The 17610-nt window shown below is 52.4% G+C and overlaps 6 protein-coding genes across 8 annotated transcripts; 2 read left to right on the top strand and 4 right to left on the bottom strand.

Moving 5' to 3' along the window:
• The first annotated feature begins 693 nt into the window (after positions 1-693).
• On the top strand, positions 694-4348 carry PV07_00144 (uncharacterized protein). The gene is made up of 2 exons (XM_016386572.1): positions 694-1369; positions 1420-4348. The coding sequence occupies exons 1-2, from the start codon at positions 899-901 to the stop codon at positions 4072-4074; spliced, it is 3126 nt and encodes a 1041-aa protein (XP_016253500.1). The 5' UTR covers positions 694-898; the 3' UTR covers positions 4075-4348.
• Positions 4349-4701: 353 nt separating this feature from the next.
• Positions 4702-6928, bottom strand: PV07_00145 (uncharacterized protein). Its single transcript, XM_016386573.1, has one exon. It carries the CDS (start codon positions 6793-6795, stop codon positions 4756-4758), a length of 2040 nt encoding a protein of 679 aa, XP_016253501.1. The 5' UTR covers positions 6796-6928; the 3' UTR covers positions 4702-4755.
• A 208-nt stretch (positions 6929-7136) lies between these two features.
• On the bottom strand, positions 7137-10635 carry PV07_00146. 3 transcript variants are annotated; one of them, XM_016386575.1, is made up of 4 exons: positions 10368-10635; positions 9184-10277; positions 8993-9132; positions 7137-8941 (listed from the first exon to the last, which is right to left on the bottom strand). In XM_016386575.1, the coding sequence occupies exons 2-4, from the start codon at positions 10115-10117 to the stop codon at positions 7397-7399; spliced, it is 2619 nt and encodes an 872-aa protein (XP_016253503.1). In that variant the 5' UTR covers positions 10118-10277; positions 10368-10635; the 3' UTR covers positions 7137-7396. The 3 variants fall into 3 exon arrangements, with proteins under 3 accessions (XP_016253503.1, XP_016253504.1, XP_016253502.1); XM_016386576.1 differs by having other exon boundaries at positions 7137-8982; positions 9040-9132; positions 9184-10288; XM_016386574.1 differs by having other exon boundaries at positions 9184-10288.
• An 810-nt stretch (positions 10636-11445) lies between these two features.
• On the top strand, positions 11446-14201 carry PV07_00147 (uncharacterized protein). The gene is made up of 2 exons (XM_016386577.1): positions 11446-11849; positions 11898-14201. Exons 1-2 carry the CDS (start codon positions 11591-11593, stop codon positions 13886-13888), a joined length of 2250 nt encoding a protein of 749 aa, XP_016253505.1. The 5' UTR covers positions 11446-11590; the 3' UTR covers positions 13889-14201.
• Positions 14179-15639, bottom strand: PV07_00148 (uncharacterized protein). Its single transcript, XM_016386578.1, has 2 exons — positions 15397-15639; positions 14179-15244 (listed from the first exon to the last, which is right to left on the bottom strand). Exons 1-2 carry the CDS (start codon positions 15500-15502, stop codon positions 14892-14894), a joined length of 459 nt encoding a protein of 152 aa, XP_016253506.1. The 5' UTR covers positions 15503-15639; the 3' UTR covers positions 14179-14891.
• A 97-nt stretch (positions 15640-15736) lies between these two features.
• On the bottom strand, positions 15737-17271 carry PV07_00149 (triosephosphate isomerase). The gene is made up of 5 exons (XM_016386579.1): positions 16998-17271; positions 16858-16916; positions 16327-16767; positions 16081-16263; positions 15737-16008 (listed from the first exon to the last, which is right to left on the bottom strand). Exons 1-5 carry the CDS (start codon positions 17033-17035, stop codon positions 15980-15982), a joined length of 750 nt encoding a protein of 249 aa, XP_016253507.1. The 5' UTR covers positions 17036-17271; the 3' UTR covers positions 15737-15979.
• Positions 17272-17610: the final 339 nt, after the last annotated feature.

Raw genomic sequence — 17610 nt, forward strand, 5'->3', positions numbered from 1 at the left:
CTTTGTGTGCGCTGGCAAATCTGCCACAGTGCCCGCTCTTTGATCGCCGAGACATTTTCAATAGAGAACTTGTCCACGACCAGGATTCACCTCATAATCTGCCTCAAAGTCTGCATGTGCTTGGTCTCTATACAAAAAAAATAGGAGAAACCACTCTGAACAAAAACAATCGACAGCTAGGATTCGCACCTGGTCACCCACGGTACTACTAGCTAGCCGGCATCAGGCTTAAGAACGGCTGAGCGAACGGGAAGCCCTGTTTTCCTGATCCTATGGTCGATTGCGGGAGAATATTCTCCGATGCTGGTCATATATCCTCTATTTCTCTTTCTCACTCTAACAAGAAGTATTCGACTCCTTTGAACCGCATTTCTAGAGTACCTTTGGGGGAAAGAGTTTTTCAGCCACACGACATCGAGGCAGGGGTCTCAAGTATGGACACCATATAGAGTGGCACGACGGTATCAATAGCAATATTTTGTTTTGGCTCCTGTCTAGTTGTAGAAGAGCATAGTGGCTGAGATTGCGCAGAGCACCTCGGCATCGTGTAGAAATAAGTGGTGGCAAGGCTGAAATCCCTGCACCACGTGAGGACCCCAGGCTGTTCGCGAGGCTGCAGCTGACGCCATGCATATCATGATATCAATGGCCCGTGATCTAAATCTGGTCAACCGGTTTTCGGCTGTGGGTTGGGCCGACCATCTCGATACTTTCCCGATGCAACAACAACGCTCTTCTCCCGCATGCTTCTCCCCTCCAAGGTCCTCCATTCTAGAAACTCGGATTCTTCTATAACTAGGTGCTGTTGTCGCGACTACAACAGGCTGAACTGCTTCTCACTCCAATGATTTGAAATCATCACCTCCCTCCCGCATGAGCGGGGAGACACCTGGACACCATGGTCTCGGTTGAATCAACTGCAGCACAGGCAGCCTCTGCAGTCGCTCATGGGCCCATCACCTCTGCCTCACCTGCGCTACTGAATTTGACCAACCTCAGAACCGCGGCGGCGAATGTGACATCCTCCTTTTCCCTTCCACTCTCCAAGCACCCGATATTCCGCTTCCCGCTCCGACTTGCTTCGCGGATCGATCGAGCCCTTCTCAACATATGGAACCAATTTATTTTGGAAGGACTCGGTATTAGTAGTCTGACAAGAGCTGGGACGGTGACAGGCGCAGGCACGGCTGGAGCCCAAGCGATGGCAGACGCTGCAGTCCAACCGGGTGTGGCCCAGGCGGTTGGAGATGCAGCCGCAGAGAGTTGGTCGACCTTCTTTGCAGAGGTATTCCAAGCAACAGGCTTCAAGTCTTATTGGGGCATGTTGCACTATCTCACTTCAAGATGGGCCTTCATATGTTTTGTGGTGGTAAGAGCCACTGCGTCGGAAACGACAGAGATATCTGCTGACCTGCGCAGGCTCTGATTCTAAATCGCATCAGTGTTTATGGGGCCTCGAGGCAAAGAATACAGCTGACGTGGACGAGGAGATTGGCTTTACGGATCGTGCCCATTCTGTTGTTCATAACTCAGATTCATCATCTCCTGCAGGCCATTCGGTGCCAAACGTCGCCAGACTTCTCGCTTTATCGGCACGGCGATAACAACAAATACAGCCTCTTAGATTGGGCGACGGACGGTGGCTCGCTGCACACCCTCGCATCCACGCTGCTCTTCCAATCGACAGACGCCCAGGCATGCGCCGCAGTGGGAATGAGCCGACCAAGTCCCGACGTTCGAGCACCTTTTGGTTCTTTCTCCCTTCTTTGGCCGTCCTTCTTGCGGTTGAGCCTGTCCCATGTCGTTGAAAACCTATCGTGCTCACTGCAACAGATACCAACCACGGCAGAGGTTGGAATGTCCGTCTTTGAGCATTCTCTAGCATTCGCTGAGGCTGAGACGATGATCTCCCACACCCTAGGTCTAGGTTATTATGGGTCAACCAGATCGTCAGGCGTTGGTAAAACAAACGTCACCTCTCCCAATGTCGATTCACAGCCAACAATACCCGCATCGGGGACAATATTAGCTCTTGCGGACGCTACGACCGTCTTGACCGGTCCGCATCTCCTTGATCGTGTCAATGTTCCAGTAGAAGTTCTCTTGGTCACATTGCTGTCGTGCTGCAACTCGCTGTCATCTCACGTCATTGCTGTTTTGGGAAAGCAGCGTCAATGGAGACTCGTCAACACTGGAATATGGGCTATGGCTTTCATGGCCTCGTTTGTCTGGGGATTCTGCACAACCAGTGTCATGGTTCGGAGCGGGGATAATGGAGACAACCGTCCTGTCAGCAGCCTTTTACACTTCCCGACTGTGGCGATCATAGGATTCCTCCCGCATATGGCCATCCTAGCTGGGATCGCTGTCTGTCTGCTCATATACTTGGTTGCTCTCACTTTGACGGCAATTTCCCTTGGCACCAATCCGCATATTCCCAGGCCCACCACGCTGAAAGAACGTTTCGTGATAGCTCACGACAATCTGCAGGTTGCGGTTCAGACCCGGGGGATTGATATCCGCTGGCACGAGGACTTCTACACCTCACTCCTCCGCACTGGATTTGCTGCGCTGACGGCGGCATCAGAAGCGGTCTTCCTTAATGAGGGCAGAGCTGTCGAAGTCCGTCAATTCACGTGGTTGGAAGAGGACAGGCTAGATGAATTCGACACCGCAATGCGTGAAATGGGAGCTTTTCAAAATGCCTTCCCAAACAGTCCACAATTCCAGATTCTGGAAGAATATGGCCTTCCTCCTTCGAGCCCTGGTGCCGTGGACAGAGGCGGTATTTGGGAGTCGGGCTATTCCAAGGAACGAAAGCTCGACAAAAAGGATAACGAAGCCAAAGGGTCATTTGTCTATCCAACTCCGCGCGCAGGCGGAGTCGGCGCTGTACAACGGACCACCCGTTTCTATTTGATCATGATTTATCTTCGCGGTATCATATTTTTAATAGCTGGATATATTGGCTTTGGCATTGGCGTCTTGCTGGACACGATCGGCATCACGGCGCGACCTCGATGGCTTAGACGAATCGTCGGTCGATCTCTGAAGAAGATGAATTCGAGGCCAGGCGGACCGAATAACGAAGGAACTCTCGACTTTTGGATCCTGACAGAGGACGGAAAGCTCACGATCGCGAGCAGCGACGAGGTTGATATTGAGCCTGAGATGAGGAGGCGGTTGATGACCGAATTTCCGGACGAGAGGATCGATGAACTCCTCGATACCAGGCTGTACGAGTGGTGGAAGTCAGGTGGCTGGTTCGGTGCGAAAGATGACAGCGGAGATTATGAGCCGTCAAATGCGGATGATCTCGACGACACTACCAGTGTCATTTCGATGTCCACCCAAGCCAGCACCCTCAACAGCGATGCCGGCGATGAAGACGCCTGGGAGTCTGAGCCTGAAGGATCACGAACACCGACTCAATCATCTACGGGGCCGTCATGGTCCTTCTCGGGCGTTCAAACCAGAGAATCAACACCGGCCTTCACAGATTCGCCTTTGGATGCGGCGACACTCGCAAGACTTCTAAATCCACCAGACCGAGAATCTCGCGAAGAAGCACGGATTCTTTCCTCGCACCTCGCCACGGTGGCCTCCAACTCTCCTGGCGTCATGACTCGTTCACGATACCGTCGCGAGGTTGAATCTGAGCGAGCTCGGATCTTGCTTGCTGGACGTAGTCCAGATCCCACACAAGCGACTCACCACAGGGTCCCAACAGTCTCGTTGTATAAAGAGCCTTCAACGACGGGTCCTCGACCACTTAGCACGATGGAGGAAGCGGAAGTGCTCGAATCACTAATCCTCAGCAGACGGCGGAAGCATGCGCCTCCCACGCCGACGGTGAAAAGTGAACCGTCAAACACAAGCAACACAGAGGAAGACCGACCATTCGGACCGCCTTGTGTCGTCTGTCAGATCGCGCCTCGAACCATTATCGCCTGGCCATGTCGATGCCTCTGCGTGTGCGAGGACTGTCGAGTCAGTTTGGCATTGAACAATTTTGGGAACTGTGTGACTTGTCGGCGGACCGTGCAGGGATTTGTGAGGCTCTACGTGCCGTGAAGTGAAGCCATCCGTGTACCGAGTATGGGCTGTACCACCAAGCAACCGCCAGGAGATCTGCAGGGCTGTTCTGTGTTCCATGTTTGCTTCTCTTTTTGAGCTCTAGGTCTGACGAATAGCCGAGTCAGCCAAAAGTTGCCATCTACGCCTCGGTGATTCGGTAGTTCATTGATTCCATTAGTTCTGTTCCATTCCTTGTCTACATACTTCCCGTCCACTGCTTTTGCAAGAGATTCATCGACCGTGACTATGTGTGCCGAGACCAAGTATACAGACGCGACAGCATCCCAGCGGCGACGGGCTCGTGTTCTCAGATACGGCAGTAGAGCACTAACACTGGGAGAGGAAAATGGTAATACAGCAAGTCAAGCAGAGAAGCAGAGAAGCAGAGAAGCAGAGTTTTATGAATTTAGATCACTAGATAGTATCGCTTTTACATTCCTACCCTTCGCAGAAAGAGTCCTCGTCACAGAACGGAAAAAAACCAGAAAAAACAACAACCAAAAACTGCGAATGTCCATCATCATATCAAATCAATCATCCTGATTCGCGCCGAATTTCCAAGAGTCAACGACGAAAGCACCACCCCCCCCCCCAAATCCCCCACCCCCGCGAAAACACATCATAGTACACCCACCCGACACCCTCTTCCCCAGTGATATAGAAAACCTCCTTGGCTACTTAGCGCCGCGCGGTGGGCGTAGCAGTAGCAGCGGCCGCCGCCGCGAATCTTGCTTCCTTTTCCGCGTCCCATGTGCCCAGGTCAGATATGATTTCGTCCAGGGCAGCATCCAGATCAAAGTCATGGTTCTCGACCAATTCGAGCAACCGCTGTCGTTGTGCGTCCTGCTTGTTCGATGACGAGCCGCGGTTGTTGGAGTGTTGCGGTGCTCTCGTCGAGCGCTGCAGGCGTGATTTGAGGATGCTTTTCGGGGTGGAGGCCGGTGAGAGCTTCGGTGATACCGAGTCTTTTGCGGCTGGTCGATGTTCGTCATCTCCGCCAGGTTGCTGCTGCTCTCCGTCCGGCATCGCTGACTTGGAACGAACCATCTTGTCTTGGATCGCAACAGTCGGCTTCGCGACTTTCAAAGCCGATTTGATCGTTCCTCGAGATGGCCCAGTTGGGGTGTCTTCGGTCGCAGGCACAGCCCGTCTCTTAGCTTTAGCTCGCCCAGGCTTCGTGGTGCCGACCGGAGAGGCTGCCCTTTGTTTACCTCTGCCAGCTTCCTCCTTTGCGGAACGTGGTACACCTGATGCATGATCAGTCGGCGAATGCGGCGTCCCAATCCCGTCAGCATGGATTGGAGATTGTAGCCGGTTGTTCTGCGCTGGTTCTTGCCTTTCCATCGGAAGTAGGCGCTCCAGATCAGGCGCAGCACTTGCGTCAGCTTTCGTACCCCCAGCGGCTGCTACGTCAACTATCGCTGGTCTCTCCAGATCCTCCGTATCGGCAGCTTCTGCGGTACAGCGGTCCTGGGCTTCGTAAAACATTTGACTGTGATTGGAAAGATTCGAGGGCAGAGACGCTAGGACCGGGAAAGGCGGTACTTGAGCGGATGGCAAGTCGGTGGTGGTGCTTGATTTTGTGGTTTCCTCCGCCAAAGACTGAGCCGCAAGCCCACTATGGTCGGGTAGAGATGCGTCTTGCGGGTTGGGAAGTATGGCAGAAGTATCGTTGAATCCCGGAGGCAACATTTCCTTAGGCTCAAGGCCTTGTTCCCTCCCCCTGTCAAGCGGCCGCACTGTGGGATCAGAATGAGGCAGGACTATTATAACATCCAATATATCGGAATCGTCTTGGTCGCCAGGTTGAGAAGCAAATGGGTCGGTATCGGATGCGGGATGATGTTCTGCTCCACATTTCAAGTTTAGGATGGCACATTCTGCCGTGGATTCGTTCGTGCGGAATGCCTTCGCTGCCTCGTAATGATCCGTCAACCCAACCTGTTTGTCTTTGTTCTTTTCCCTTAGCGAGTAGTTGTGGCCGTTACGTGCTAGCGGAGCAGTTTGCGGGGCCGACGAGTTGAGATGGGATGGAAGGCCGCTCTTCAACTTATGGGATTGTTCCAAAAGCGGTGTGCTGCAAGAAAGAGAAGCCGAATTGCTCGCGATGGTGTTACCAGCGTCCACTGGGACAGGAAGATCGACATTCCGTTTTCGAGCTTCCAGCCTCTTGACCCTGCGTTCACTCGGGGATGAAGGGAGCAAGGACTGCTCTCTGTTCTCTGGCCTTTGATGTGCTGCGTTCCTCGTCAACCAGTCTTCCGCCTTATTTCTCTTAGAACGTCCTCCATCCGCCTTCCCAACAAGTGCATCAGGACTCTTTTCCTGTCTTTCTCCCCTTCTTGTTGGACTTAAGTTACACCCTGCAGAGTTATCTTTCGCTTGCTTTGTTGCACGGGTAAGTCGTGTAGGCTTCTCTTGAGTTGTACCAGAATTCCTCGGTTTAGCAATGGTCCTTTTCGCCCAAGGATTCCTCCAACCGGGTTCAAAGGGTCCTCTCAGTTGAGCCGTGAGAATAGATAAAGGTTCGCCTCGGAGGTAGGCTGTGGCGCAGCGCTCGATGCGTTGCCTTTTGGCCGCTCTTTGCTCTGCATCCATCTGGACACCTTTCGCCTGGTCATGGTAAACGATTGTGTCGGCGCAGATTGGGATCTCGTCGGCAGAAACAGGTGACACCGGCCTTGGATACTCAAATACTTTGGTTTCCCGGGCGGGCATGGCCGAAATGGAAAGAATCAGACATCCAGCGTACTCAGGACAGGAATTATACTCGCTGAAGAACAAAGCATGTGCGAGAAGGACAGACAAGACAAGGAGGCTGGGTATCAGTGGTATGCGCAGGTGATTAAAAGGTGGCGTTCAGCAACTAGCTCTTAGCATGCAGGTAGCAGCCAGCACTTATTAAGGCAGCTAAATTAATCCCGAAATGGTCAGCAAACACGCCGCGTGTTTGGACGGACAGCGCCCGCATTCGCCGTTACACCTACGAGCCATTGATCAATTCATCTACCAAGCAGCTTTATTCGATCATACTACTTGTTCAATTTAGAAAGATCTCGGGGAACGCGAAATGCCTGTTTTGTGCTAATCCTGAGAGTCGCTGTGTCGACTATCTAGCTATTTGATTTCCATCACCGGCGCAAGAAGCCATCTTGTTGCAGGATTGCATTGTCAACGATAAGAAATTCGTAATACCAGTCAACAGCATGTGTTTTTTTCTCCATTACCAGTTTGTACACCAACATCAGCAAAACTCTCGAAAGGGTATCAATGCAAGCAGCTGAATCCATGAAAAACACGACGATCCGCCTTCAGACCTCTACTGGGAAGTGACACCATCGTAGTAAGTCTTATTGGCACTGCCGTTGGTCACTTTGGCACCAACATTGGGACCACCGGTTGTGATGTCCTTGTTTGTGTCAAAAGCGCGGTCGACTTGGTTGCTGAAGCCGGCGGTCCCCGCAGGATTACTGGTAACAGTCGTGCCAGTGACAGAAGACAAATTATCGTCGTTGGGATGATTGCCGCCACGGATTGTGCCAGCAGTGGTGTCATGTGGCTTGCGAATTACCGATTTCGACTTAGGGAGGTCGCTTGACTCCTTCGCATTGCCAATGCTGAAAACTGGAGATTCCCAACGATCGCCCTTGGCAGCAAGCTCCTTGTACTCCGTTGCCTTGGTCGAGACTCCGCCCGGTAGGCTGATATGCTTGAACATGGAGTCTTGCTTCGTCATTGCCATGTTGACGTTGGTCTTGGATGCGACATCCTTGGCCTTCTCCTTCTTCTCCGCCAACAACTTCTGGTAAGAGTTCCAGTAAGATTGCCAGATGTTCGGAGCATTCTCAGGATCTTCCAGAGCCGCCTCCTTGCCGCGTTGTACGTCTTGGTGCACACGGTAGGCGAAAGCGTCTGCTTGCATGAAGGCATCCTTGATCTGCTTCTCCAGCACCTTCTGGATGACCGGTTTCATGGTCTTCAACAACAGTGGCTTGGCGATCTTGAACAATAGTTTGTGATTGGATTGCTTGATCTTAACGTTCAAGTTCTTGATTGTGACGTCCACCTTGTCCACAGCGACGAAGTGACTGCGGTCTTTGGCATTGGCGTTGCGTGCCGAGATCTTGAAACTGAAGCCTTCGCCACCGAGGAAGATGTCCATGACACCCTTGTCGGTGATGGACGGGAATCCTTGCTTCTTTTTGATGTAGTACGCGACGTCTTGGAGATCCATCTGAATGCCGGAACCCGCAATTGTGACCTTGTTCTCCCTCTTGTTGGAAATTCCCTTGCGGCCCATGCGGAAATAGTTATCACTACCAAACTCGAAGACGTTGGGGAAGAGGTTGTCACTTTCAATGACGAGATTCTCCACCACAGCGTCAATCATGGGATCGGAAACTTCAATTCTGGGGATGGGAATGTAGCGAGTATTCTCGAAGATCTCGGGAATGATAACCTCGGTGAGATCTTTGATCAAATGAGGCTTGAACGTGGGCTTGCCATTCTCGTCATTTCCAAGGTCGAGGAATAGTCTTTGAACGGCATCTCCAAAGGCTTTGTTCTGTGGGTCCTGGTCGAATTGATCCCCGAGGAATTTGATTTCGTCGAGGATGCGGTCGGTATGGTTCCGATAGCGTTCACGAAGGAGGAAGCGGCCTTTCTCCTGGAGACGGTTGTACTCGTCGTTGGCTTCGTCTTGGAGAATGTATCCTTGCTCCTGCAAACATTTCCGGATGTACCGGTCCACAGCCTTGAACCAATCCTTGAGTTCTGGGTCACGATCTGCGTCTCGGTAGATGTTGTTCAAGGCGTCGAAGAAGTCATCGGTGCTTGTGTAATTGGCAAAGCGTTCAATAAGTGTCTTCAAGTTGGTTAGCGCACCCTTGTTATCACGGTAAGCAGCTGCACGAACCTTCAAGTTAGCCTCTGCACTCTTCAAGCGATCGTCTTCATGAGCACCTTTGATAGTCCCAGTGGATTGTGAATGTAAGTCGGTGGCATGGCCACCGTATGTCTCTGCAAGAGAGAGCAGCGTGTCAATAGCTTGGCGATCTAGATGAATGTCAGTCATGTTACTTGGTCCTATGAGTCAGCTACACTTACAGTCGGAGTGGCCTTGAATCTCCACCACCATCTTCTTAAGCCGCCAGATAGTTTGGTCACGGCGCTCTTGAGGAACCTTCTTGTTGAGATAGTTCTTGGTATGTTGAGATGTGGCTTCCTTGGCCTTTTTCGCATCTTCCTGGCGCTCATCGGGAATGTTCTGCTGCGCACGGTCTCTGAGAGTATCGGTTGCATTCTGCAGCCCCACGCGTCCGGCTTCTTGGTTATCCTGGGTAGGATGCTGCTGAGCGGCGTCCAAGCCTTGTTGAGCAGCGTCCTTCGCTTCCTCTCGGCTGAAAGGCTTGTTCTGGTTGTAAGCGTCACGTGCTTGGTTCCTCAGATTCTCTCTGGACAGATCTGGAACGTCATGCCAGGTATTGTCTTCAGCTGGGTGGTCGATTTGGTTCAGCTGATCTTCAGATGGGTTCACACGGCTGGCAACATTCTGCGCGGCATCACCCGCCATGTCCCGCATGAGAATGACGGCATCGTTGAGGAGTTTGCGGAATTGGCCATTCGAGAGGATGAGTCTGCCAAGGGTCTTGAGACCTTCCAGGGCCTCATCGCCGTGCTGTTGAGCGGTAGTCTTGTCTGTCGGGGCGTTGGGAAGGCTGACATTGTTGCCGTCGAGGTGTTGGGTGTCCCAGATGAACTCCTGAAGCAAATTCCCCTCATTCTTGGACAACAACAGGTATTTGGCCTGTTGGATGACCTCTTTCAGATCTCCGACCAGTTTGCGACCCTCTTCGGAGAGCTTTGAGGACGGTGAGGAGAGGGCCTTGGAGGCCAGCGCACTGTTCAGCGCGACATCAATCTGCTTGTTGGAGGGGACTTTGCCGTTGGCGAAGGCTTGGTAGATGCCATAGAGCTGGAGTTTCTGGTTGATGTCCTTCTCCTTGATGGCGTTGTTTGTGGGACGATTAACAGAGGCCATGGTGTAAAGGTGCAAAAGGGGTATCGCAAATGTAAGAAAAAAGACAACAGAGTCGGGTCAGGCGCTTCAATCGCAGTTCTGGGTATGGAGGTTCCCTAGCAGTTTTGGGTTCTGTGGAAGAGGTAGAGCCAGTGGTGGTCAAGTATGGAGGAGAAGTGGTCTGAGGAAGAACTGGCAACACAGATCAGAGACGGAGGTAGTGATGTAGTTATGAGTTGAGAGGCGGGGAGGGGGTTGTGGTGTGTATTACCTCACAGCCAAGTTGGTGGCACAGGGCGTCACTCAAGCAGCAAGAGGCACGCGCAACACGACCAGCTTTGTTCCCAGTTCAGGGAGGATCTGGCCATAATCTTGCCGCGATCGAGGAGGGATCGGCAGCGCTGTGGCTTGATCTCAAGCCCAACAGGACAGAAAGAGACTGGTTGAGCATCATATTTGGCCGGCAGCAATGTGGAGATCGAGGGTTGGCAAGCCAAAGCTGAAAAGATGAAGCGGATGTCAATTGCGAGCTCCAGCAAAAACCCAAAAGAAGCGTCATGACATCACCTGGAGTCTGGAGAGGTGGCTACTGTGTTTGTTTGGCTGCGCACAAACATCATTGAACCATCACCTACGAGGAGCTTGGTTTGGCCCAGCTTTGCCAGCCACTTGCACATGCGTGTTAGACTTTGGGGGTTGAAGTTGGTTGAACTCGCCGAGGCCCTGCCACCGTTCGGATCATCGTCCGGGGTCATTTTTGTTGCTGGATTTGAGCTACCTCTTCAGCCATAGCAGCATACAAAGCACTTCATAGTAAACCTCGAAAAGACCATGGTGACACCCTAGCAACTCGACTTGACGTCGCCGCCATTGACACAGTTGCCCTCGGTCAAGCCACCTGTCCGCCGTCCACGATGCTCGCGTTGTCGCTTACCTCCTGCCAGACCCTGGATTTCTGGCCGTTTTCGTCATTGCTGGTCCACCGCCGCCGCCGATCACGATCAAACGAGGAATCATTCTTGGACTCCCTCGGCCTGATCGAAGCACGGAGAAATTGTTGTTTCCTCTCCACAAAAATGACGTTTGGAAGGCTCTAGTCACGTCCACATTGCGCAAGGCTCTGGAGCCAGCTTCCCGCCAATCAGATGCGACACCAGAAACCACTCCGACATCCCGATCTCGGCAGCACGTGATGTGGCTGGGCAGAGGAATGGCCACCAGCCACATCCCTCAGGTACTCGGCACTGGTAGTAAAGACTGCCGCGTCACGTGTCAACGCGCTTCGTTCTCCAACGCGCCCCTTCCCCGCTTGTTCAACCCGCCAAACTGCACGTAGTCTGATCGCTTCACCAAACACTTACGAAGTGCAGTTTGCCCTCATTGATTTCATCTCTTTGCGGGCCTGCCATTTCAGTAGTCTAGCCCTCCCTCTCCAGAACTCGTGTCACTGTTTAATGAGTTGAATTCAAAAGAGCCTCATTGCTATTCTGCCTCATGGCAGCGAGACCTTCCCGACTGACTGCTACGAAACGCCCATTCCGCGATCAAAAGCGACAGACAAGGCTGCAATTCTCGTCTCCCTCTTCCTCATCCCCTGCACGAAGGAGTCCCAGCCCAGGTGCGCAAGATCAACTAGATAGGGTTACATGTGAGGAACCAAATGCTCTTCCTCGAAGATCAGATGTGCCTTCCCCGGAACCTTCGTATCCACCAACTCTAGAAGATCCCTCAGAGTTGCAACGCCCGACTCACGGTAAGATGATCCTGATCTTATCCCCTCGCTTGGACTGACAGGTTCCAGATCGAACTGAAATGCCGCCCGGCACCTCGTTTCCTTCGTCGCCCACTATTCACCGAGTCCTACGAATCGACTTGTCCGACGACACTGACGAGGACGATCTGATATCCCCGGCTCAGAAGAAGCGCAAGACGTCCGCTACCCTCGAATCTGCGCAACCATCCATCCTACCTCCGCCCAGGAAATCAAACCGTTTGAACCCGAGCTCCTCTCCCGCCAGGCAAGGCTCGAGTCCAGATCGACATGAGGACAAGCAAGTTCCAAGCTCACCGCCTCCACGAAGGTCAGGGAGATTACATCGTAGGTCATCACCACAAGTAGCACATTCGAGCCGGTCTAGGAGTCCTCACTCTGTGCGGTCGGTGGAAATCTCCTCTCCAGCCAATCGACAATCTACCTTTTCCGACCTAGGGTCGCCGGAGACGAGTGACGATGATGATTCTGTGATGGTGACAAAGCCTACAGCTCGGAGGAAATCAAGACTAGATAAGGACGATCCATTCATTGTCAACAACGATGAAGAAGAGTACATGTCAGACCGAGAGAGCCGCAAAAGACCGACGCCAATGAGAAAGAAGAGTAGAGGCGATGACTTCGTGGTGGACGATGATGAAGTGGAATTTCTCTCTTCCGAGGGCGAGGACGAGAGAACGAGGGCTCAGCCACCTCCAAAATCGCGCAAATTGACTCCAAAGCACAAGTCCTCCAAAGCGTCCCGTGGCCGAACCAAGGAAGAACAAGATGAACTCGAGGAAGATCTGCAGGACTTGCAAGATTCGCACCAAGAAGAAAGTGGGCCGAGGGCACGAACCAGAGGAGGTCCCGTCACGACTCAACGAGACAGGACCAGAGAGCATTTGGAGCTCTTGAAACGAAGGCGTGCAGGTGAAAAAGTCCCACGCGTTCGTGACTCTGACGATGGATCAGACGAAGGTTCAGAAGCCGACGGCATGGATCTTATCGGACAGCAACACTACGACATCTCCAGCGATCAGTCTTCGAATTCTGCGAGTGACACGGACCAGGGAGCTGATAACGAAGACGAACAAGAGGAGGGGGAAGACGATTTTGTTGTTGACGACTCAAGGGGAAGACTCGGTCGACCACATCCGGATATACCGCTGCAATTCACCAATTTTGCCTCGGCCAAGCCAAAAGAACTCTTCCCTCATATCATCGAATGGATGGTCAAGAACAAAATCGCGCCGGCCTTCAATCGCGAGGATCCAGTATACAATCTCGCCTTTGACCGGCTGGATGACCAGGTCAAAGCTCAAGCAGGAAGTAGACTTATCTCAGCAGCATGGGGAACCGACTTCAAACGAGCGATACTGGCGAGACCGAATATGAAAGTCGTAGCGTTGCCCGGCGAAGACTACGAACACATGCGTAACTGTGATGCATGTAACCGTACCAACAATCCTGCTCGCTATGAGTTCATCTTTTCCGGCGAACCTTACTACAAGAAAACACTGGAACCTGTTGACAATTCGGAATCGGACGAAGACGCAGATGGCGACCATGGCAGGATCAACGGCACCACGTACGACGAAAATGGCTACGCTATCTCTTCTCAACAGACGCGCTTCTATCTGGGGCGATTTTGCGCTGCCAATGCCGAAATGGGCCACAAGCTTACTCACTGGAAATATCACCTCAACGAATCCCTCATGACATATCTCGAAGCACAAGCCGTTCTCTCGGCCGAATCCATCGTCACGCGCGAAAAGATGAATAAAAAGAGACGCGAAAAGGAAGCGGAGAATATTGTGGACAGCATGGAGGAGACGGGTGTGATTGCAGAATTCTGGCGTGATTTTGAAAACGATCTCAATGACGCGAGGTTGGGTATGGAGGACTTTGAAAAGCGAGGCGGGAGGTCAAAGGGAAGGGTTGGGGCGATCCGAGCAACGGCTGGTGGACTGGTTAGGGAATGGGACAAGGACAAATATCGGGTAATGAAGGCCATGGAATTGGATTCAGAGGGAGAGTAAGAAGCTGAATGCAACAATGAGATCTAGGAGGATGGATGTGCAGGGATATGAATGCTCTCGATGATGCTCGTGGACTTTTGGACCATATCAAGGATTCTGGGATGCCCTCTGGAAACTCAGTATTGATATACTCTTTCAACTTGGGGGGAGCAATCTTGCCTTTCGACTTAGGAACGAGTACGAAAGTGCTTGGATATGGAAACTTTGGAAATTAGTCCCGTGGTCCTTCAAATGGGCAAATCCAGTTCCTTTGTACATTGACCTTCTCTCTGGAAATAGGAAACACAGACAGCTTCTCGGGGCTGAGAATAACATGGGTGAGGATACAGGGTCTCCCTTTACTATCCCTCCGTGCCAGTTTACGAAATAAGCATTGAAACCAAGGCACACAAGCGCGCACACAAACATAGTGAAAAGGAGATGGCGGTTCAGGGTGGAAAGGCGAGAACGAGTTCTTTCTACGTTTCCAACCACCATTGGAAAAGCTCCGCCAGAACGTCAAGCCACGGGGAGGTTCATTTTGAAGAAATGGGTTTTTTTAAGACATGAGATCAACCACCACGACCACCTTCGAATCCAGACTCATTGCCCCTGTGCGTGGATGTCGAAGAGGCTGTTCTCTCTCTCCCCGCTTGACCCTCTGCGTGGACGAGTAGATATTGTTACAATTCGTTTTCCGTGATTTCCCTTTTTGCGGGGGTTCGAAGAACTCTTTCCTCACTCCTTCGCTCCCTCCCTCGCCGAACCACCTGATTCTCCTCCTTGGTCTTTGCTCAGAATGATGGCCGCCGAAAAAGATGCCATTCGTCTCCCAGTAACGAGGTAGAGCAGGGATCATCCGTTTCACATGCCAGGTTTTCCTTGCCCTGGTGGTGCACGTATATTCCAAGACCGGGTCCCACAAGAGGATGCGCAAGACTGTGGATGGGCGGCACCGTCAGGGTGGCCCTCACGAAAAGGGCCGGGGGCAGCGACCCCAATCCCGCTCTCGAGACTGGAAATCTCACAACGCCGGCTTCGCGTCGCCTCCTGGCCCGGGCGCCTGGCCGCCCTGGATCATGCCCTGGGCGCCCTGCTCCATCATCCCCCGCTGCCTCTCCTCCTCCATGTACTGCTGCTCCTCGCCCAGCGCGAGCGCGTAGGGAATGCCCAACAACAGGATGCTGGTCGCGATGACCCACAGGCTCTTCCCGCCGTAGGTGATCGAGGCGTTGGCCGCGGAGTAGACGGACTGCGTGGCCGACGCCAGCCGGGCACGGGTTTTGGGAGGCACGATGTCGCGCAGCGCGGAGAGGCGGTCGAGAAGGGTCTCGTCTAGCGGGGGCTCGACGGCGTCGTCGTCCGAGATCTCGGAGTCTGGAGGAGGATGAGAATGTTAGATCAGAGAACGTCGGCCTCGGCCTGAAGGGGGGGGTTTTTAGAATGGACTTGAAGAGAATGGTAGATAAACCGGAGACGGGAGGCAATAGTGTGCTGTTGTAAGGGGAAACAGAACAAGGAGTTCTCACCCGTGTCAGTGTAGTCTTCATCGTCGTCAACTAGCAGAGCGCCGTCTTTGGTGGTATCTGGCTTGTTGATGAAGTGCTCATCTTCGAGTTCTTCGAGCTTGACCATTTTGTTTGTATTCTGGAGGCACAGAGCTTGCCGGAAATCTCAATAACGACAGATTATGAAGAAAAACAGTCCCAAAAGCAGAATAACAGTTGATCCAGACGGCAGTGGTGATGAAATAATTGAATGATGGAATGCTTGGGACAAGAAACTTGAAGCTCGCATGCTCTTTTCTCCGAAATGCGAAATTTCGGGGACCCAGTATTTCGGCGGAGCAAGACCCCTGGGAACGTATATCCGTTCTCAGCCTTGCTGGGGTATATTATCGAAGCGGACATGGACTACTGTACAACGGAGGACCTAGACGATGGAATTGTGTATGTAATTTCCTAGTTTTTCTGCTGCAGCTCTTCGCATGCTAATGAATGTTTTGATCTTAGGGCTTTCGCTTGTCGACCAGACCATTGCACTCGTCACTTGAAAACACTTGAGCGCGCGCAGATGAGGAGCGGACTCCCTTCCTCCTTGTCAGCCACGAATCTAACTGAAGGCGTTGATGATCTCGACGACTGCAGTTCAGAAGCGTCAGTAATGCCACGGACCATGATGAGACTTGTTCTCCAAACAGGGTGTTGACTTACAGGCAGGCTTCAAGCTCGCACCGCCGACCAAGAATCCATCCACATCGGGCTGTTTGGCCAAATCTCTGCAGTTCTTCTCGTTGACGCTTCCACCATAGATGATTCTGGTATTTTCTGCCGCTTCGGGCGAGACGGATTCGCTCAACCATTTTCTGATGGCCGCATGAACTTCCTGTGCTTGCTCTGCAATGATTCGGGTACGTGAGTCACTTTCTTTTCCATATTGTTGGGCCTTTTTTCACATACCAGTCGTTGCAACCTTGCCTGTTCCGATAGCCCAGATTGGCTCGTATGCAATTACAACGTTCTTCCAGCCGTCCTTGCCAATGGACTTGTTCACTGCCCCCAACTGTCTTGTGACAACGTCGACCGTGATACCCTTCTCCCGCTCCTCGAGACTCTCACCACAGCACAGAATGACGCCGATGCCGCCATCAAGTGCGGCTTTGGTCTTGCACGCCACGAACTCGTCTTCTTCTCGGAGGATGGTTCGGCGCTCCGAGTGACCCAGCAATGTCCATGTAATGCCGCTGTCCTTCAATTGCGCAACTGAAATTTCACCGGTGAAAGCCCCGTTGGGCTTGTCAAAGACATTTTGAGCCGCGACTTCAATGTTGGGGGAGAGGTGTTCGCGGGCAAGTAGGAGGTACAAACTCGGAGGTGCGACGACGACTTCAGTGTTCGGGTCTGCAGAGAGCAACCATCAGTCAAGATCTTTTTCTACGGCTCACCTGGAGGCCCGTAACCGGAGAAGTAGGGATGTGCGGAGGAACGTACCGAGCTTGGATGTGGACAAGTTGTGGACAATCTCTTTGATGGACTTAATCGTCCCATTCCTGGCGGAAGTGCTGCGTCAGTGAAAGATCCTTTGTCTGTTCACGAAAGAGCAGATTTCAGCGTCCGCTGCCTCTGCATACATTTTAAAGTTGCCTCCTACGAATGGTTTTCGACCCATCTTGAAAGAATAGCAGACGACCCAAGAGAGCGAAAATAGAACCCAGACTGGGGATGGGATATGCTGTCGCGAAGTTAGGATCGGAGGGAGAATAAGATGAGGAAACACAGCCTCAAGAGTGTAAAGGCACAGAAGAATGAGTATCCAGGAAATACGAGTATCTCGGGGAGCGAAAGCTAGGTATGAATATCGGGATAAGAGAGCGGGAGAAATGCTTTATGTCGCTTTGTGTCTCCGAATCTGTTGACAGCGGGCAAGACGGGGGCGGGGCTGCCAATGACGGCCGGTCGAGGGGCAGTTGGGCGAGGGAAGCTCTTCCGAGCAACACGGTCCATATAATTCTTCCGTTTTATTATCGTCCCTCAGGTGAAGGGAAGCAGCAGGATGAAGTGAATGCTGCTCTAGAGAGAGCTAGATGTCTATATAAGAAAATAATTGCATCCTCCTCATCAATATCAAGGCAGCTTGGTAGCCGGTGACCACATACGACCTGAAGTATACCATTCCTTAGCGGTAAGAATCTCCCAACGGTAACCGGAGAAAATGGAGCCTCAGAGCCATCGCACTTCCTCCAC

Source organism: Cladophialophora immunda (assembly GCF_000835495.1).
Source record: "Cladophialophora immunda strain CBS 83496 unplaced genomic scaffold supercont1.1, whole genome shotgun sequence".
In the NCBI taxonomy this organism is placed as follows: Eukaryota; Fungi; Ascomycota; class Eurotiomycetes; order Chaetothyriales; family Herpotrichiellaceae; genus Cladophialophora; species Cladophialophora immunda.

Coding starts and splice junctions, on each gene's coding strand:
- PV07_00149 (XM_016386579.1), bottom strand. CDS start 17,035: ATGGGTCGAAAACCATTCGTAGGAGGCAACTTTAAAAT. Junction 16,768..16,857: donor CTTGTCCACATCCAAGCTCG/GTACGTTCCTCC, acceptor TGCTCTCTGCAG/ACCCGAACACTGAAGTCGTC. Junction 16,009..16,080: donor TGCGAGCTTGAAGCCTGCCT/GTAAGTCAACAC, acceptor TCTGAACTGCAG/TCGTCGAGATCATCAACGCC.
- PV07_00146 (XM_016386575.1), bottom strand. CDS start 10,117: ATGGCCTCTGTTAATCGTCCCACAAACAACGCCATCAAGGAGAAGGAC. Junction 9,133..9,183: donor GATTCAAGGCCACTCCGACT/GTAAGTGTAGCT, acceptor ACATTCATCTAG/ATCGCCAAGCTATTGACACG. Junction 8,942..8,992: donor GTGCAGAGGCTAACTTGAAG/GTTCGTGCAGCT, acceptor ACCAACTTGAAG/ACACTTATTGAACGCTTTGC.
- PV07_00147 (XM_016386577.1), top strand. CDS start 11,591: ATGGCAGCGAGACCTTCCCGACTGACTGCTACGAAACGCCCATTCCGC. Junction 11,850..11,897: donor GTTGCAACGCCCGACTCACG/GTAAGATGATCC, acceptor GACAGGTTCCAG/ATCGAACTGAAATGCCGCCC.
- PV07_00144 (XM_016386572.1), top strand. CDS start 899: ATGGTCTCGGTTGAATCAACTGCAGCACAGGCAGCCTCTGCAGTCGCT. Junction 1,370..1,419: donor CCTTCATATGTTTTGTGGTG/GTAAGAGCCACT, acceptor TGACCTGCGCAG/GCTCTGATTCTAAATCGCAT.
- PV07_00148 (XM_016386578.1), bottom strand. CDS start 15,502: ATGGTCAAGCTCGAAGAACTCGAAGATGAGCACTTCATCAACAAGCCA. Junction 15,245..15,396: donor TGAAGACTACACTGACACGG/GTGAGAACTCCT, acceptor ATCCTCCTCCAG/ACTCCGAGATCTCGGACGAC.
- PV07_00145 (XM_016386573.1), bottom strand. CDS start 6,795: ATGCCCGCCCGGGAAACCAAAGTATTTGAGTATCCAAGGCCGGTGTCA.